The sequence below is a fragment of the Rhipicephalus sanguineus genome, chromosome 2 (genome assembly GCF_013339695.2).
Source record: "Rhipicephalus sanguineus isolate Rsan-2018 chromosome 2, BIME_Rsan_1.4, whole genome shotgun sequence".
Taxonomy (NCBI): domain Eukaryota; kingdom Metazoa; phylum Arthropoda; class Arachnida; order Ixodida; family Ixodidae; genus Rhipicephalus; species Rhipicephalus sanguineus.
The window spans coordinates 99,072,833-99,089,650 of NC_051177.1; the positions used below are offsets into that span (position 1 = coordinate 99,072,833).

Consider the following 16,818-nt stretch of genomic DNA (forward strand, 5'->3'; position numbering starts at 1 on the left):
TCATTCCCATGGCGGTTTAACGATCGCAGCGCCATTTTCCTCTCTAGGTTATTGTATGAAACTATGTTGGACAAAGGCGGGCCGATCACGAAGGAGTAGGAAACCAGGTCGGTGCATCCAGGATCGGCGGCTCCTGGAGCCGTGGAGCCGCCGATCCTGGAGGCAGTGCGAAAGTACATTAGGTGCAGAAAGCTTTCGGAGGATGGCGGGACAGGATCAATACATAAACTGAGCAAAAAAAATCCGGCAGATCCCACGCACTGTGGGAATCGATGTAATGCGAAGCAGCCAGCAAAGAGCTGCATACATCGCCTTGTTTGACTTTGAGCCAAATGAAATTATTCATGCCTTGGAATCTAGTTCACCACATATCGCATGTTTGCCATGCACGCATGCATCCACAAGCTGGTATATTCCATGCTAATGAGTCGTATATTCTGATATATGTATATCGTGTGTTCGACCGCTGTGCAGCCGCCCAGTGTATGAGGTGGCCAGGTTCCCCTCAAGCTGCTCAATGCAGCTTTTTTGCTTGGTCATCCTCGCAACCTCGTTGTGAATAAACACAATTCAATTCAATTCAATATGTACAATGCATGACCTGTCGTTTATATTTATCACGCACTCGTGCCATGCCATACCAGTTTTGGTATATATCCATTTAACAAAACGGCCGGAAGCGCACCATGACACTGTCATGTAAATCACACAGTACATGGCATGCATAACATGATTCGTAGGTTAGGACCTGTCATTGATGTTCGTCATACAGACACATCGCGCAATACCACTTTTGGTGTATATCAAACGAGCGAAATGGACGCGAGTGCACCATGAGTATGGCAAGTAAATCATGCCATACATGACATGCGTATCATGGTTTTCATATTACGTGTGACTTGTATTCGTCATACAGTCGCGCTCGCGCAATACAAATTTTGGTGTATACCAATCTAGCCAAACGGCCGCGATCGGACAATGATTGTGGCATGTAAATCATGCCGTAAATGATATGCATATCATGATTTTCAAGATCCCACCCTGGCATTTATGCTTGTCATACAGTCGTGTCGCGTAATGTCAGTCTTGGTGTATATCAAGCTAGCGAAACGGCCGCGAATACACCATGAGCAAATCATGTCGTACATGACTTGCATGTCATTATTTTCATGTTACCACCTCTCGTTTACATTCGTCATGCAGTCGCGTCGCGCAATACCAATTTTGGTGTATATCAAGCTAGCGAAACGGCCGCGAATGCACCATGAGCGTGGCATGTAAATCATGACATACACGACATGCATGTCATGGTTTTCATGTTACCAACTGTTATACATGGTCTTCATACAGCAACATCAGCGCAATACCAATTTTGGTGCATATCCAATCTAGCGAAACGGCCGCGAGTGCGTCATGAGCGTGGCATGTAAATCATCTCGTAGATGACATGCATGTCATAATTTTCATGTTACGACGTATCAGTTATGTTTGTCATACAGAACTGTCCCGTCATACCAGTTTTCGTATATATCCATTCATTTAAACGGCCGCGAGCGGCTCGAGATCATGTCACGTAAATCATGCTGCACATGACATGCGTGTCATGATTTGCACGTTACGACCTGTCATTATGTTCGTCATGAACTCTTGTCACAGCATACCAATTTTGGTATATATTAAACTAACGGAACGACCGCAAGAGCCCCAAGGCCGTGGAATGTAAATCATGCTGTTCATGACATGCATGTCGTGATTTTCATGTTATGACCTGGCATTTATGTTCGTAATGCGGTCATGTTATCCCATACCATCTTTGGTATACATCCGATTAACGAAACGGCCAGGAGAGCACAAAGTCGTAAGCGGCCAGATAGATAAACAGATACGCTCAAAGTCGCAGAAGTTCGCTAAGAAGTGTCTCGCATTTAAAAAAAAGAAGATGGTTCTTGCCTCCGCGTCCGTCTTAGGTGAACGCACGAGGGAACCTGTGAGTTCTTGTAGGCTGCGGTTTTTTCTAGAACCGCTGTTTTTGGGTGGCATCGGCATGGAGTCTTTCATCTCCTGTCTTGTGGTTATCAGCGTATGGAATGACCCCACAGAAAGTGCATCCAGCGACCACCGAAACGCGAGTTTGGCACTAAATTTTCGCATAAAGCATGAATTTCCTATTGTGTACAATCCTGCATGTCGGCTTTACATGTGTCCATTTACGGATTGACTGTTCATTTGTACCAATTATATTTATTATTTAAGAAAGTAAATATTAATTACAAACCATTCATGCAGTCGTATTTTTCGTCTTTATTTGACCTGCCATACAAATGAATAGAGCCCGGGCTCTATTTAATTCTTTGGAAGGTGGAACTACAGTAAACTGCAGTAAGCCTTTTTAAATGCGTCCGTCAAAGATGTCCCGCTAATAAAGTAATTGACCAATAAACTCTCGTAGATAGGTATTAATCGATTAATGACGCAGTTGGGGAATGTTCAATCGTTAATCGATCAAACAGATTAATTCAGTCAACCCTACTCTGGAGCCCGAGTAAACGTTGCAGAGATGCGAACATTGAAAGCTGTGTTGCTATGGTAACCTCGTGAGTGGTCTCACCATCCTGAACAGTTGCTTAGTCAATGACAACTATACGTATTGCAGAGGCTTTGACATCAGCTACCCCCCCCCCCCCTTTTCCCCACTTTCTTCTTATGCGTGGTCCAGCAATGCTTTAATTTTATCTGTGCGGTGTACCCTGCATTTCTCTTTCACGCGAATAAAAAAATAAAAATGAAGAAAAAGACTTTGACAGGCGACACCTATTTCATTTGACTCGTATGCCTAGTTACAGTGAAACCTCGGCGACACGAATCTCAGGGGAACGCATAAAATATTCGTATCATCCGAAATTCGTATCACCAGAAAGCATGGAAAATTAGCATGCGACAAAACAAAGCTCGCGTACATCTTCATTTATTGTTTTTCAGGACCGCAGCAACGTCAGGAAGAACAATGAATGATTGTCAGTTAAGTTTTTAGATGTCGGCGATCGTACCAGCACTCGGAAATATACGGCCCATACGCGCGTATTTAATTAATGAACCAGGTGCGTTCTGACACGTGACAGCAGTAGCCCCTTCCAAATTTTAGTATGCTTTTTTGCATCACAACGCAGTACTGCAGCGAAAGTAACCAAAGAAGTGCTTTGACGCGATGGATCAAGGCCACAAAATTACTGAACCACGGTCCTGTGTTATGTTTTTATTATCCCGGAGGTGTTGGGAATGTTTTGGGGAGATTTATGGCCGTGCCCGCACAAGTGTGACCTCAACGGTCGCGCATGTTGACATTGTGAGGCTTGACTCCTTCGCCAAGACCGTGCTCGCCTGCTTTCGGGCCTCGTCCACTTTCATAGGATGTCTGATGCACAAGGCAGGCACGTGTTAACACAGTACAACGACAGCAACGCGCGTCGACGAACTAGAAAAAAAAGCATGGCTCTAATGTCCTCTGTAATCTAAACGCGAAGGCACACGGAGGTGAATAAGAGCCTCAAAGATTCGCGCACACAATCTCGGAGGTCATGACGTGTCTCTGAAGGTTTATTCTGACTGTAAGAAAGGTGTTTTTCTTACACCGTGATTTTGAAAATTTGGCGGTGCGGCGCACATGCCCACGCATGCGTTCCCGCGCTCGCATGAGCTTGGTGCGTCTTCCGCGACAACGCGGACAGCACCCCTTCGTACCTGGGCGGTAGCGTACGTTCGTATCAAACGTCGCTGGGTGACAATCGGTTCGCAACAACCGTACTCCATTACATTGCAGGCCTATGGGCCTTGGCCGGGACCAACGAAAAATTCGTATCACACCGAAACTCGTATGAACTGTGATCGTATCACCGAGGTTTCACTGTAGCACACAGAAGCTTACCTCGAACGCGGTACACGCAGTTGGTATGCTGCCGGCGTGACCATAACTGCGGTATGTTAGTCCTGGTCTCCACGTAACGGAAACCTTATCGCTGCCTCATGCTTCAGCTATTGCGGTGTTTTCTTCTCGGTATTACATCTGCTAGGAACATAGGATAATGGCAGGTCCACATTTGGCTGTAGGCGCTGTATGTACGTACAGAGAAGAACACAGAGGTTAACTTCAGTTATGACTACCACCCGGTTATATTTAATTAGCAGGGGAATCGTTCAAGAGACTCACTTCTCTATTAGACACAACGAATGAAACCAACACACAATTAAGCCAGTGAAGACATAGGTGACGTTACTTGTTGTTTTCAACTGCAGTGATTAATGATTGTGATTCAGAGTTGAAAGGAATTACAGTGGAAGGAAACGCACCCCTTCCGTCGGTGGGGTCTGAAGCCACCACCTTCGAATTACGCGTCCGATGCCCTACCAAATTCCTTCGGTACAGCGATGATCTATCGAAGGTTGTGAGTTCGGATCCCAGCGACGGAAGGTGTGCTTTTTCATCCTCTTTTAAATATTTTCACTTTAGGCCATAATCATTACGCTACACTAGAACGCGAAAAATAATACCTGTGCTTTTTTTTTTCGGGGTGGGGGAGAAGGAGGGGCGCTTACTTAATAATAATAATATCTGGGGTTTAACGCCCCAAAACCACGCTATGATTATGAGAGATGCCGTAGTGGTGGGCTCCGGAAATTTCCACCACCTGGGGTTCTTTAACGTGCACCTAAATTTAAGTACACGGGCCTCAAACATTTTCGACTCCACCGAAAATGCAGCCGCTGCTGCTGGGATTCGATCCCGCGACCTTCGGGTCAGCAGTCGAGCGTCATAAGCACTTAGACCACCGGGGTGGGGCGGAGGCTTAATTGTCGATTGGTTGCATTGGTTGTGATAATATCTCACGGTTACGCCACGGTCCCTTGATGCGTGAAAAGTGCTCGCGTTCTCCATTTACAAAGCTTTACCTGGACCACCGTATTTTGACGCCTGTGTTCCTTTCGTGCGCAGAACCCCACAGCCAACTTCCACCCCGGATGATCGAGTACGGAAGCGTGGTTCAAGTGGAACAGGGTGAGCGAGCGGTGCTGCCTTGCCTGTCGGAGGGACACCCAAGTCCAAAGCACTACTGGTACCGCCTCACTGGCCACGGAACGTCGATGGAGTCAAGCTCAACTAATGGCGGAGAAGGATCTTTAGCTCTGAAGGCTTCTGACCGAGTCTTCCTTCTCCCCGAGGGTCCGCTGATATTGCACAAGGCACTTATCCAGGACAACGGCAGGTACTTGTGCGTAGCTAACAACTCTGCTGGCGAGGACAAAGCACACGTGGAGCTTCTGGTCACTGGTGAGAGAAATTTGTTGTCTTTTTATGATCTTGTGAGGTTTAATTTTCATGCTCTAGCACAAGTGTCACCTTGGAGAATTTTTGTTTGTAGAGCAACGTGCACAAGTTATTTTTTTCTCCTTCCCTTCACACATATTCTCAGCTTCACACATCACACATATTCTCAGCTTACAATCACACATATTCTCAGCTTACTTCCACTTCTGTAAGTTAAGCCTACTTCCAGTTTTATAACACTTTGCAGCTAGCTTGTGTCTTCCTGTTGTCAAACCTACAGTGCTCATTATTTTGTCTTCATTTTGAAACATAGTGAACGTAAATGGCCCCGGTAGATAAAGGCAGGCCGCACATACAATGATTAGCGTATTGGGAGGCAAAGTCACATTTTTCAGATACATCGGTAGACAGCGAAGTGATCGGTAACTGCCATTAGAAAACACTTCAAAAATATTTTATTAGCTTAAAAACTATCGTAGTGCCCATATTCTTCTATAACGAAAACAGATCGCACCCACTTATTCTTTTCTGTAACCTCCTGATACCAGCCGCATGAGTGCTAACGAGGTGTACAGATGTGAATGCACTTTCTCTCCAGTGCCCCTGTCTGCCCGCATCGAGCCGGCCGTTCAAGTCGTAGACGTGGGAAGAGGGGCGAACTTGAGCTGCCGCGTAGCGGGTCACCCCGTCCACGGCGTGCTGTGGACGCACAACGGCCTCGCCATCTCAGTCAGGCCACTCGGCGAATCCGCACGCTTCCGTCATCAGCAGAACCGGAAGCAGAAAGCCTACTTCCGGCGGCCCTTCAGGCCGATTTTCGCTTTTGTCTCGTGATCTCCTCCACGTGTCCTCGGTGGAACGACAGGACGGCGGAATGTATCAGTGCACCGTCTACAATCACGAGGACTCTGCACAAGGGTCTTCACAGCTCGTCATTGGAGGTGAGTTCCGGCCACCTTTGTGTCAGTGTAATCTCGGCACATAATACGAGATACTGCAAGTATACATACATTTAGGAAATCTGGCTGATTCGTCTCGTTTGCGCATACTTTCCAGAACGAGAAATATTGCGGCTGCGTTCTCACGTGGACAATGAAGCGAGGTTTCATTGTCCAATAATATAGCAGAGTCCCCTTCCTTTATCTGTGTGTGTGTGTGTGAGAGAGAGAGAGTGTGTGTGTGTGTGTGTGTGTGCGTGTGCGTGTGCGTGCGTGCGTGCGTGTGTGTGTGTGTGTGTGTGTGTGTGTGTGTGCGCGCGTGTGTGTGTGTGTGTGTGTGTGTGTGTGTGTGTGTGTGTGTGTGTGTGTGTGTGTGTGTGTGTGTGTGTGTGTGTGTGTGTGTGTGTGTGTGTGTGTGTGTGTGTGTGTGTGTGTGTGTGTGTGCTCTCCAAGCAACAACATCCTGGAGCGATTGCTCCAGCTAATACAATTTGGCTGGGAATCTGCTGGGGGTCATCTTAAGGTCTTATTTTTTTGTCACAGCTCGCACAACAGCTAGCTGTTGTTCCCAACGTTTAAGAATACTGCATCAACAGTGCACTTTGCTTTACTTGTTCTCACTATAAGGAATACGGAAAAGGCCTGTATGCCTACGTATTCGAAACCATCGCGCTTCACGGATGATCAAAAGAGAAGACTTCCCATGCGGAGAAACTACGTCACGCGTTCAGGCGCTGCGTTGATAGACGGCGCCGGTGCAGCGAACGGTTAGAGTTTTGCTATCGATTGATTGAGCTGAAATTTGTGGAAGCATCATGGCGTGAACGCGCCATAGTGTTTCATAGCTGAAGTTTTCTAAATTAGGCTCAGCGCCCTGTTATCCCATACTTTCTATCCATGAATATCCTGTTCTTCCAATAATGAGTCGCTCACAGTTTCTTAATCCTAAAGCGGAAGACAGACATACTAGTTTTAACAATTGCTCTATGACTAACGCCATGTAGTATGTCAGTTCTCCTACTTCCTTATGTTGCCAGGATCCGTGTACGCTAATTCAAATACAAATGCGGTACATTCTCTTTCTAATTAGCAAAAGATCAGTGTATGATAGGGTAGATATTAACACGAATTCTTGTTGTTTTAGTGTTGTACACTGAAAACATTTACTTCATACTGTAACTTTTCAGACACCATGTGCAGCTGTCGAAAAGTCGAGACGGCCGCCTGTGCTTAATTTCATTTTTTTTAATTACGCGTGAAAGATATATGAAGTCATGTTTGCTTCGATAAGGATCCCACCGTTCTATTCATAGATCCTTCTTTAAAGGCAATCCTACCTGAGCTATGCAATGCCAATATTAAGAAAGTAAACTAGGTCACGAAGTTTAAGCCAGTAATCTCTCGTTATTTGGTTTTAATAAGAAAGCACAGTACATTGCTTTTAAGTGCCGAGCGAGAATATTAGGCTTTCTAATATTCAGTGATCTCGTTTTAGTGACAACCTCTCTAATATCTAAATAAGCGCATAGCTATTAGTACAAGTGGCACGTGGTAGATCATGTGATACATGTCTAAAATTTTCACAAATCAGTTTTCTCGTAACCAGTATTCTGCAGAAGCATATACAAGGCCAGTAACTTGCTTCAGAACCGCGCTGTTTCTCTTGTATAAGGCTATTAGCGCTATTTGCTGAGGAAATTTGATGGAATGTGCCGCTGACAACGTACCGCATAGCGCACTGTTCATAGAGTTTATAAGTTATGAAAACTCTCAAGAAGTAATCAGTGACGATAACATGAATTCCAGTCATGTGCCCTGATGTTATCGTGGCTGTGTTCTTGCATTTTGCCACAAATACTTAAAATGTTCATTCCACCAATTTTAATCTGCAAAAGTAGAAAAAGAATAGATGTGTGTAACAATTTTTAAGATGTTTTGGAACCGCACCGCAACATATTTGTGACAGTAGCTTCTAGTCTCACTGTGACGCTAGTCTCACTGCAAGTATCATCACAATAGCAGTCAGGATGTCCTGGAGCTTTTCAGAACTTCCGTGTGAGTTTTAAGATATCGTTTAGATGCAGCTGGGTAAATTCCCTTAGAACTTGTCTTCGACCAAGTATTCGATTAACGGGTGTCTTGTGAAGGGTTAACTCATTCCATTGGCGACAACACCAAGGGCATAGCCTGAAATTTTTTTTCGGGGGGGGGGGGGGGGGTTCAACCATACTTTATGTATGTTCGTGCGTGAGTTTGTGTGTGCGCGCGTATATATACGCATGCAAAACTGAAAATTTTCGGAGGGGGGGGGGGTGTACCCCCCCCCCCCCCCTGGCTACGCCCTGGACAACACTGTGGTTCCCTTCTAAACTTCGTCATACCGTAGAAATGCTTAGGAAACATCATCGCGTTAGTGATACCTGTTATTGCATCTGCAGAGGACGCTCCCGTCTTGGAGCACGTATTCTCGGAGCGCCAGGTCCGTCCTGGAGGTAGTGTCTCTCTCAGGTGCTCGGCCTCGGGGAATCCCCTGCCTCAGGTCACGTGGTCCTTGGACGGTACACCCGTGCCAGAGCATTACCACGTCCGTGTCGGTGACTATGTGAGCGGTGAAAGGTAAGTGGTTCTGTACCTCCTGAACTCTTTAATGACTGGCAGTGCACATTTTCTGTAGAATTTCAGAGCGTTCTAAGCAGTTGTAGAATGTCTTCCAGTAATATGAAACAAGTCATGTTATTCTGTTCCATTCGAAGAGGGTGACTAAAGAGCAGCGGCTGGAATTTATTGTTAATGTGGATAAATAAAGAAATCAATTAAAGAAAGCTGGATCTACGACCGCAACAAGCCTGTTTCAAGCACAAATGCAGTGTGGTAATTCCACACTTGCATCACGGCCGTATGTGTACGATGACTTGTCCAAGTTACGCCTACAAATGTTTGAAAAGCATTTGCGTCTGAGCGTGGCCGTATCTCACCCTTGAATTGCGCTCCGGTAAAAGGCCCCCAACACATGTAAGAACCCTGTTCCACGGTATGGGATGTTATATGCACGTAACACTACGAGCCAACACTGCCAGAAAGCGGGCACTGTTGCACAATCGTGCAGTGTAGCGTGAATCTCATTCGTATGGTTTGAACGAGGTGTTTATGATGTGTCTAGGCCAACGCAGCGCCTAGATTCGACTGATGAGGCGAAAAACATAAGGCGTACCACTTCTCTTAAAGGGGTCATGAACTACTTTTCCAAGTAATGATCTGATGGCCTCAGTATCGGAGTGTACTGCCTCCCGAATCGATTGCCGCAAAAATTTCTCGAATCCGTCAAGAATCAGCGGAGTTACGGGGGTTTGGCGCACGCTCCCAGCGCTTTCTCTCTTTTCTCGTGCCGACGAGCGCACTGGAAGCTAGACAGGGAGGGATGGCATGGGGGAAAGAAGTTACGCCAGCGCGCGTCATGAAACGCGATCGCTCTCCCGCTGTGATTCGCTTGCGCGAGTGCGGCGCCGGCAAGTGGCGGCATTCCGCGGCAAGAAGCGCATCTGATCCGAACGCCGCTCTCGATTTACGTCGGCTATCGGCCAATAAGCATGCTATGTCTTTGCGACGTACAGCGGACAGACGCCCCGCCCACCGACGAGAGTGAGAACCGGCCTCTGTTTGAAAAGAGGGTGCCTGGGGAAACGGCAACTTCGCGCTCCGCTTGTGGCCATTACGCGGCGCGCACGACTGTAATATTTGGCAGAGCAGTTCATAGCCGTGTCAGCTTTCCGCAGGATGTGTTTTTTCAATCAGCCCAAGGGGTGCTTCATGACCCCTTTAAGTTTTCTGCACAGCCTCCGCGATCGGCCAACCTTCGCCGATGTCCTTTAATGACGTCATCATGAGACGTCATGTAGCAACAAGATCATGTGACATGATAACGTCATCGTGACATCACAAGTTTTGGCAGTAAGTGACGTCATGAGCACCTCAAAGAGTTCATTATGGGCCGTCATCGCCCACTCGGGGGAGGTCACGTGGTTTTTTTTTCTGTTCGTGGACGGACGCGGACGGACGGCGCAGGTGTGCCATTTACAGCTCTACTTCAGTAAAAACAATATGTCCCTCGTTGTCTCCCTGTTGGCAGGCTGGTGCACAGTTACGTGAACCTGACCGGCGTGCGAGTGGAAGACGGCGGCCTCTACACTTGCGTGGCTCGCAACGGCGTAGGCCGGGTCTCTCACTCGGCCCGGCTTAACGTGCTTGGAAGGCCTTTGGTCCGACCCATGGCCAACGTTACGGCCTTGGCAGGACGCAACATGCGGCTGCACTGCGCCGTGGCAGGCCACCCCATACAGAACATTGTTTGGCAGAAAGGTAAGCGGCCCTACCGATATACGGTTTCACACCATTGGGTCATAGACGCTGAATTACTGAAAGATTCGCGCTGGAACTCTAGAATTCCATATACAGCGGTGTTGATGCGAAGAAAGCAAATCTGTGAAGGATCTACAATTGAATAAGCCCCCATCCGACTGAAATTGCACATCCACTAAGACTGTTCAGGTTCCATCAATATTGAATAGATCGGGTAAAACTTGTATATATAACCCTGCAGTCCTACGCTAAGCTCAGTGTTTCTTAGCTTCGTGGTAAAAATTTGTCGTACCATTGCTTAAGGTTGTCGCTATTTGTAGGCGTCTGTACCCATGCACAGGCGTGCCGCTAAATAGTGCCAATAATTTCTCGATAAAGTACGATGAGGAGACGAAAAACAGCAGATTGTTAAGTTTACAGAACGCGATGTTGAGTTGTTAAGTTTACAGCACTACAGAACGTTGAGCTATTTTGAGGTATTCATCGTAAAAGTAAAGTGAGGCTTGCAAACAGGCACACAAAAGAAGAGAAGCAGACGTCACTGACGCCGACCATCAACTGAGAGATAGCACTGTGGCGGAAGAGGAAGTAGACGCAAAACTTATTTGCGCATGTTCACTGCTGGCAGCGCTAGTAGTCTATCTGGCACACGCGCGTTTCTACGCAAGATGTCTGTTTAAGCGCTGCAACGAAGTGAATTGAACAAAATTTTATTCGGTCCTGCGGAACGCGAGAAGGTAGTGCACTCGTCTAATTTTTTTTCTCTTTATGTAAGACAATCAAAGGCTGATTAACACGTGCACTTGCACTTACATTGTTGTACTATATCAGCAATACTGTTATGAAACGTTACACCTTTACTGGAAAATTTTTCATGCTTAGGAACTCCAATAGCCTGGTGACCGACGATGACAGAGAGAAGCATCATATGTTATTTGAATTTTCGTGCAGATGGGCGCTCGCTACCGCAGAACCATCGCCAGCACAGCTTCCCCAATGGCAGCCTGGTTATTTCTGAGGTGCAAAGAAGCGTGGACAGCGGTTGGTACGCATGCGTCGCCAGGGATCCTCAAGGAAATACGGCTAGAGGGCAGCTAGCTGTGCACGTCATGAGTGAGTCAGCATTTTCAATACATCACATAGACACGGACTCTCTCTAGTACGTCTGCGGCACAGTTCACAGTTGCAACTGAATTCAGACAACGGATTGCGACAGCACGGAAGAATGGCAGTCGTATCGCGGACAGACACTCAATCACCTACCATCACTGTGGGTCAATGTACTGGGGGTCAATGTACCCGCCACTTCGGGGATCGAGCTAGCTGTTCAGGTGTTCTCGCCGACGGCTCCAGGCGTAATTGAGAATCGAAAAGCCTTTACGTAGCGTAAATATTGAATACAATCATACACAATATATATTTTACTCCTAGTACAGAACAGGTGGTAGGTCCGCAATCCTGGCTTACCTGTCTCGAAGCTGTTAAACAAGACTCCTTTATAACTTGATGTGCTAAGAATTATTGTCCGAAAACAGGAGGGAACCGCCTTCATACCATGTTCACGCGACTCTTACATACTTTATGAGCGGAATACGCAAACTCATGTGTAATTCGAATAAAAAATTAAACGAAAGACGTGTTCACCGACTATACGTCAGCCCAAATTTGCGAACATCGTCTACTGCTACGGACGCTTATACAATAATGACGTCTAGAAAAGCATCTGCTCACCTTGGTGGTTCACTGGTTACGGTGATCGGCTGCCAACCCTAAGGTGGCGGTTTCGACTCCAGCCGCGGCGGTCGCATTTCGATGGAGGCGAAACTCGAGAAACGTGTACTGCGCGAAAACACTAGATGGCCAAAATTTCCGAAACCCTCCACTACGGCGTGCCTGATAATCATGTTGCGGTTCTGCCACGTAAAACCCCAGATATTAATATTATTATTATATTATTTAGCAATGCATCTGTCGGGAGAAGTGACCGACCAAAGAAATCCGCAGGGCGGCGTGAGACGTCACAACGCTGCCAAAGATAGGCGCCCAAGATTCTATTTCTCGAACGGCCTTTACTAGCCATCTTATGAGAGCAAGGCCATTACAAAGAAAGTAACAAAGATCTTTCGTAATGTATGAAGGTTGAAAGTGGCCCGAGTGAGCTAATGGAAGTCAGGGCCAGCTCAAGAGTGCGCGGCCGGCCTGTCCGAGTGGCGGCCATTTGTCATCGCGGCACGTCTTCAGCCGTCGTTAGGAGGCGCCTACACCAGTGCCCCTCCATTCTCTAATGGCCGCACTTACCGCGCATTTGCTTCTTTTTTCTTCGCTAAAGTAGCCGATGAAAGCTGTCGATGGGAAAGCGATGTGCCGCTAAACGCTTTGTCCTCGGCTGCCCCACTGCCGTTACGCCCAGATCGTTTATGACAAAGACACCCTGTTTTGTTCTTTTTATTTTTCTAACATTCCTGCAACAATACTTGCCCGAAAGCACCTTCGTGCGTTAGATGCTTTCACCGGGGCACGCTTCAGTTGTCTTTTGTGAAAGAACTATGCAGCCCTGGCCTTGCATAGGCCTGAGATTTGGCAACAACTTGCTTCGCCTTTACTGTGCACATCTTGGTCTTTCTGTACTTTATGTTTTAGCGCTTTGACCCGTTGGGGTTTGCAACAAACTAAACAAACCTAGTCTCTTCGTTCTAGGTTATCAGCACCTATAGCGACAGAAGGGTTTAGCGTTGCCCTAAACCCTTAGGTTTGTGTTGTAACTATAAGCGAGTCCGATACGTTTACGGCGCAGATGTCAAGAGAACACCGATTGGGCACATGGAACAATGGACTGACAATTACCAGATGTCTCACAACACTGTCGTGTGAGACGCTGCTGCCAGTGGCATCGGCAGAATCTTCCCTCGATAGTTCACGAAATGAAACCAACGGTAAACCGTAGGCGTTATTCGACGCCCACTGAACATTTACGCAGAAAACGTTAGCGTGATATGTGATGTGTGTTCTATTCGGACAGCAGCTCACAAGGGAGGCTGTCGTGCTTTTGTAATGTGCGTGCGCAAGCACGGTGATAGTGAACGCTGTCCTGTCTCCACTGCCGAGTCGACTGAGTAAGCTTTGTTGGTATACGTATACGGCACATATGCGATTCTTGTCGCACAAGCTTTATGCCCTGGGCACCCACACAAGAGGAAGCTGCACTGTCGGCGGTAATTCTGTATCGAATGCAAGCTGGGCAGTTGACAGTTTTCGCTGTGCTAACATGTGCAGGTTTTTGCGAATTTTTTTTTTAGCAGGATTTTTCTTTTGTAACAACAGACTCGGAGCTTATCACAATTATTTATGTTTGAACCCGGAAACTGTCTTCGATGTCCCGCACCTTCCCTAAATTTTATTACAGCAGTCGTGGTTCTCGAAGTAACAGAATAGATGCATTTTCTTTTGTGTAAGATTATTCAAGTGAACATCGACCAATAAAATGAGGATGGCTGCAGAAGACGCCGTAAGACCGTACTCGTCCAACAAAACGGAAGTGTTCATAAACGGATAGGTAGCGTCTGGTCAGGAAATGACTCTGACGTAGCACTTTTAGAATCTCTGATGTAAGGCAATGTCATTAACTCGCCTATATATGCATAAGAGAGGCTTCTCCAAGGCCACCTTTCCATTTGCGTTTTGTATTCGCCCAAATGAAACTGTGTGACGTTGATTGAAACCTGATATAATGAGAGAGAAACTTCAGCTGGAAAAAGACAGTGCCTGCCGTAGCGTGGTCTAAGGTTCATTTATAATGAAGTTCTCGTTTTCTCCGCTCTAATACTAGTTTCAAGGCACGACGAGTGTTCAGTGAATACTTGGCAGCTTTAAGTGCAGCACAATAATAATATCTGGGGTTTTACGTCCCAAAACCACGACATGATTATGAGGGACGCCGTAGTGGAGGGCTCCGGAGATTTTGACCATCTGGTGTTCTTTAACGTGCCCCTAAACCTAAGTACACGGGCTTCAGTCATTTCGCCTCCATCCAAATGCGGCCGCCACGGCCGGGATTCAATCCCGCGACCTTCCCATCAGCAGGTCGCGGGATTGAATCCCGGCCGTGGCGGCCGGGATTCAATCCCGCGACCCTGTCCGGGGGGCCCTGTCGCGTGCCGTGTCGCGTGCCCTGTCGCGTGAATTGCGCGTGCCCTGTCCCCGTGCAAAACAGTGTGTACAGTGACTCATTTGCCATACCATCGTCGCCTATCATCACACCTCCCTCTTTCTCTTTCTTTCCCCTTTCCCCTTACCCCCGTGAGGAGTAGCAGGCTAGAACCCGCTTTCCAGGCCGACCTCTCCTCCTTCTTCTCATTAAAAGCATCTTCTTCTTCCCATCAGCAGTCAAGCACCATGGCGGGGCTCAAGTGCAGTACGAAACAATACATCAAATACGTTGCGGCAACGACAAATGTACGAAATCTCCAATGGCTATCGTGTTGACGCTGTTCAGTTACGGCTCTGCTTCAGTTTCATAGGCATGCGCAGAAAGGAAGAGGACCGAGGGGGGGGGGGGCGGTGGAGATGCAGCGCCCCTGCCTGAGTCATCTAGAAGTGAGATCTTTGACGTCATATTTAATGCGCAGCGCTATGGCTGCGCATGTCTTTTGAAGCTAATCGCTACCAAGGACCCCTGGTGTTGCTTTCCGCCGTTACCCAAGAAAGACGTTGACCAATGGTGGACCTTTGTGAGAAGGACGTCATCTGTCATCGCTTCATTTTTTTATTTTTGCATCAATTGTGGAGTTCGTTAGCTTCGAGACTCGAGCAACGGGGTAGGGGGGGGGGGCGGAGGCGCTGGTCAGTGTTTATATTCTATGGACGCTCCACTTTTGAGTATAAAGCTGTGGCTGTGTTTGAACATCTTATATTTAGAGACCGGATTTTAGGCAAATGCCTATTTTGTTCCTTGCGCTCCTATCGCGCCATTTTGATATATGAGCATAAATTAGAGGTTGACAAAGGCTTTTAAATTGTTTTTACAGCGCCTATAAATGCCTATTTTTGACGTTCGTGCCTAAAGGCTTAAAGATACCTATAAATGCCCATTTTCAAAGATGGCGTTTATATGAACACTGTTTAGCCTCAAGATTCGCTGCCGGGTGCAGTTTGACACCATTATTCATGTTACCACGCAACATTCACTGTTCGGAACTCTGGGGGGTTCAACCTAGTCCTCTAGGTAAACCAACTCCAGGAAACAATCGCTAGCGGCAGTGAAGTGGGACACGCCAGCGAGCATTCGCCGCTGCGCTGACATGGCGCGAGCGGTTGGCGAATGCGAACCCGCGGAAAGGCGAAAGGAAAAGACAGAAAAATGTGATCTGTACGCAGTTTTTGTTTATTTGTAATTTACTTTTTAAGGTGTTCACTGCATTAGCGTAGCCAGAAATTTTTTTCGGAGGTGGGGTGGGGTGGAGGATTCAGCTATACTTTATGTAACGTTCGTGTGAGCGTTTGTATGTGCGCGTGTATATATACACACGCGAAACTGGAAATGAGTGGGGGGATAGTGTTGAACCCTCCCCCCGCCAACTCCGCCTGGCTACGCCAGTGGTTGACTGCCAGGGGAGCAATTGGCTCTACGCGTCTCGACCCGGCCAGTAAGAGGAATCCCTCCCTTCTGGTCTTTTAGCGATCTGGCTACCTGCTTCTGCTCTGCCCTTCTCAGTCATGCCGAAAAGACACCCAAGAGTGTGTTGATTCTATAGTCCACACTTGACTCACCGTGCAGAACATGGGAGAGACCGTGTTCTGCGAACCGTGCGCGACAAGCACAATTGCAAGGCTGTGTTCAACTGTTGGCGCTTTTGTGCCATCTGAAGCAATAACATTTTAGTTTTCCTATAATACTTGCATTTATGTGAAAGTTTATTGTGTCTATATTTACGATATTGGAAGCCGAAAACGTTGTTTTGCCTGCCTATTTTTGGCGCCTAAAATGAGCTCTTTCAACGCCTAGAAATCCGGCCTCTACTTATCTTATTCACTGAATACCTCAGTTCAGAAGCTCTTTCAACCTCACTTGTACGGGAAACGGCTGATGGAGTGATCGGCTTTGCTTAGTAAATTTGTCTTCCACTTCTCGTCCTATTTTTCCACACACAAAAAGAGCGTACCACTTTTTTGACCTATGATCAACTATACGAAGCAGCACGCACACTC

General features: G+C 47.1%; 1 protein-coding gene across 1 annotated transcript in view; it reads left to right on the forward strand.

The window, feature by feature from the left end:
* LOC119381775 (Down syndrome cell adhesion molecule-like protein Dscam2) overlaps nucleotides 1–16,818 on the forward strand; it is a 194,016-nt gene that overhangs the window by 143,370 nt on the left and 33,828 nt on the right. Inside the window, 5 exon segments of the mRNA XM_049412891.1 lie at nucleotides 4,988–5,316; nucleotides 5,997–6,261; nucleotides 8,697–8,874; nucleotides 10,385–10,614; nucleotides 11,566–11,727. Of these exon segments, the coding sequence (XP_049268848.1) occupies nucleotides 4,988–5,316; nucleotides 5,997–6,261; nucleotides 8,697–8,874; nucleotides 10,385–10,614; nucleotides 11,566–11,727 (1,164 nt within the window).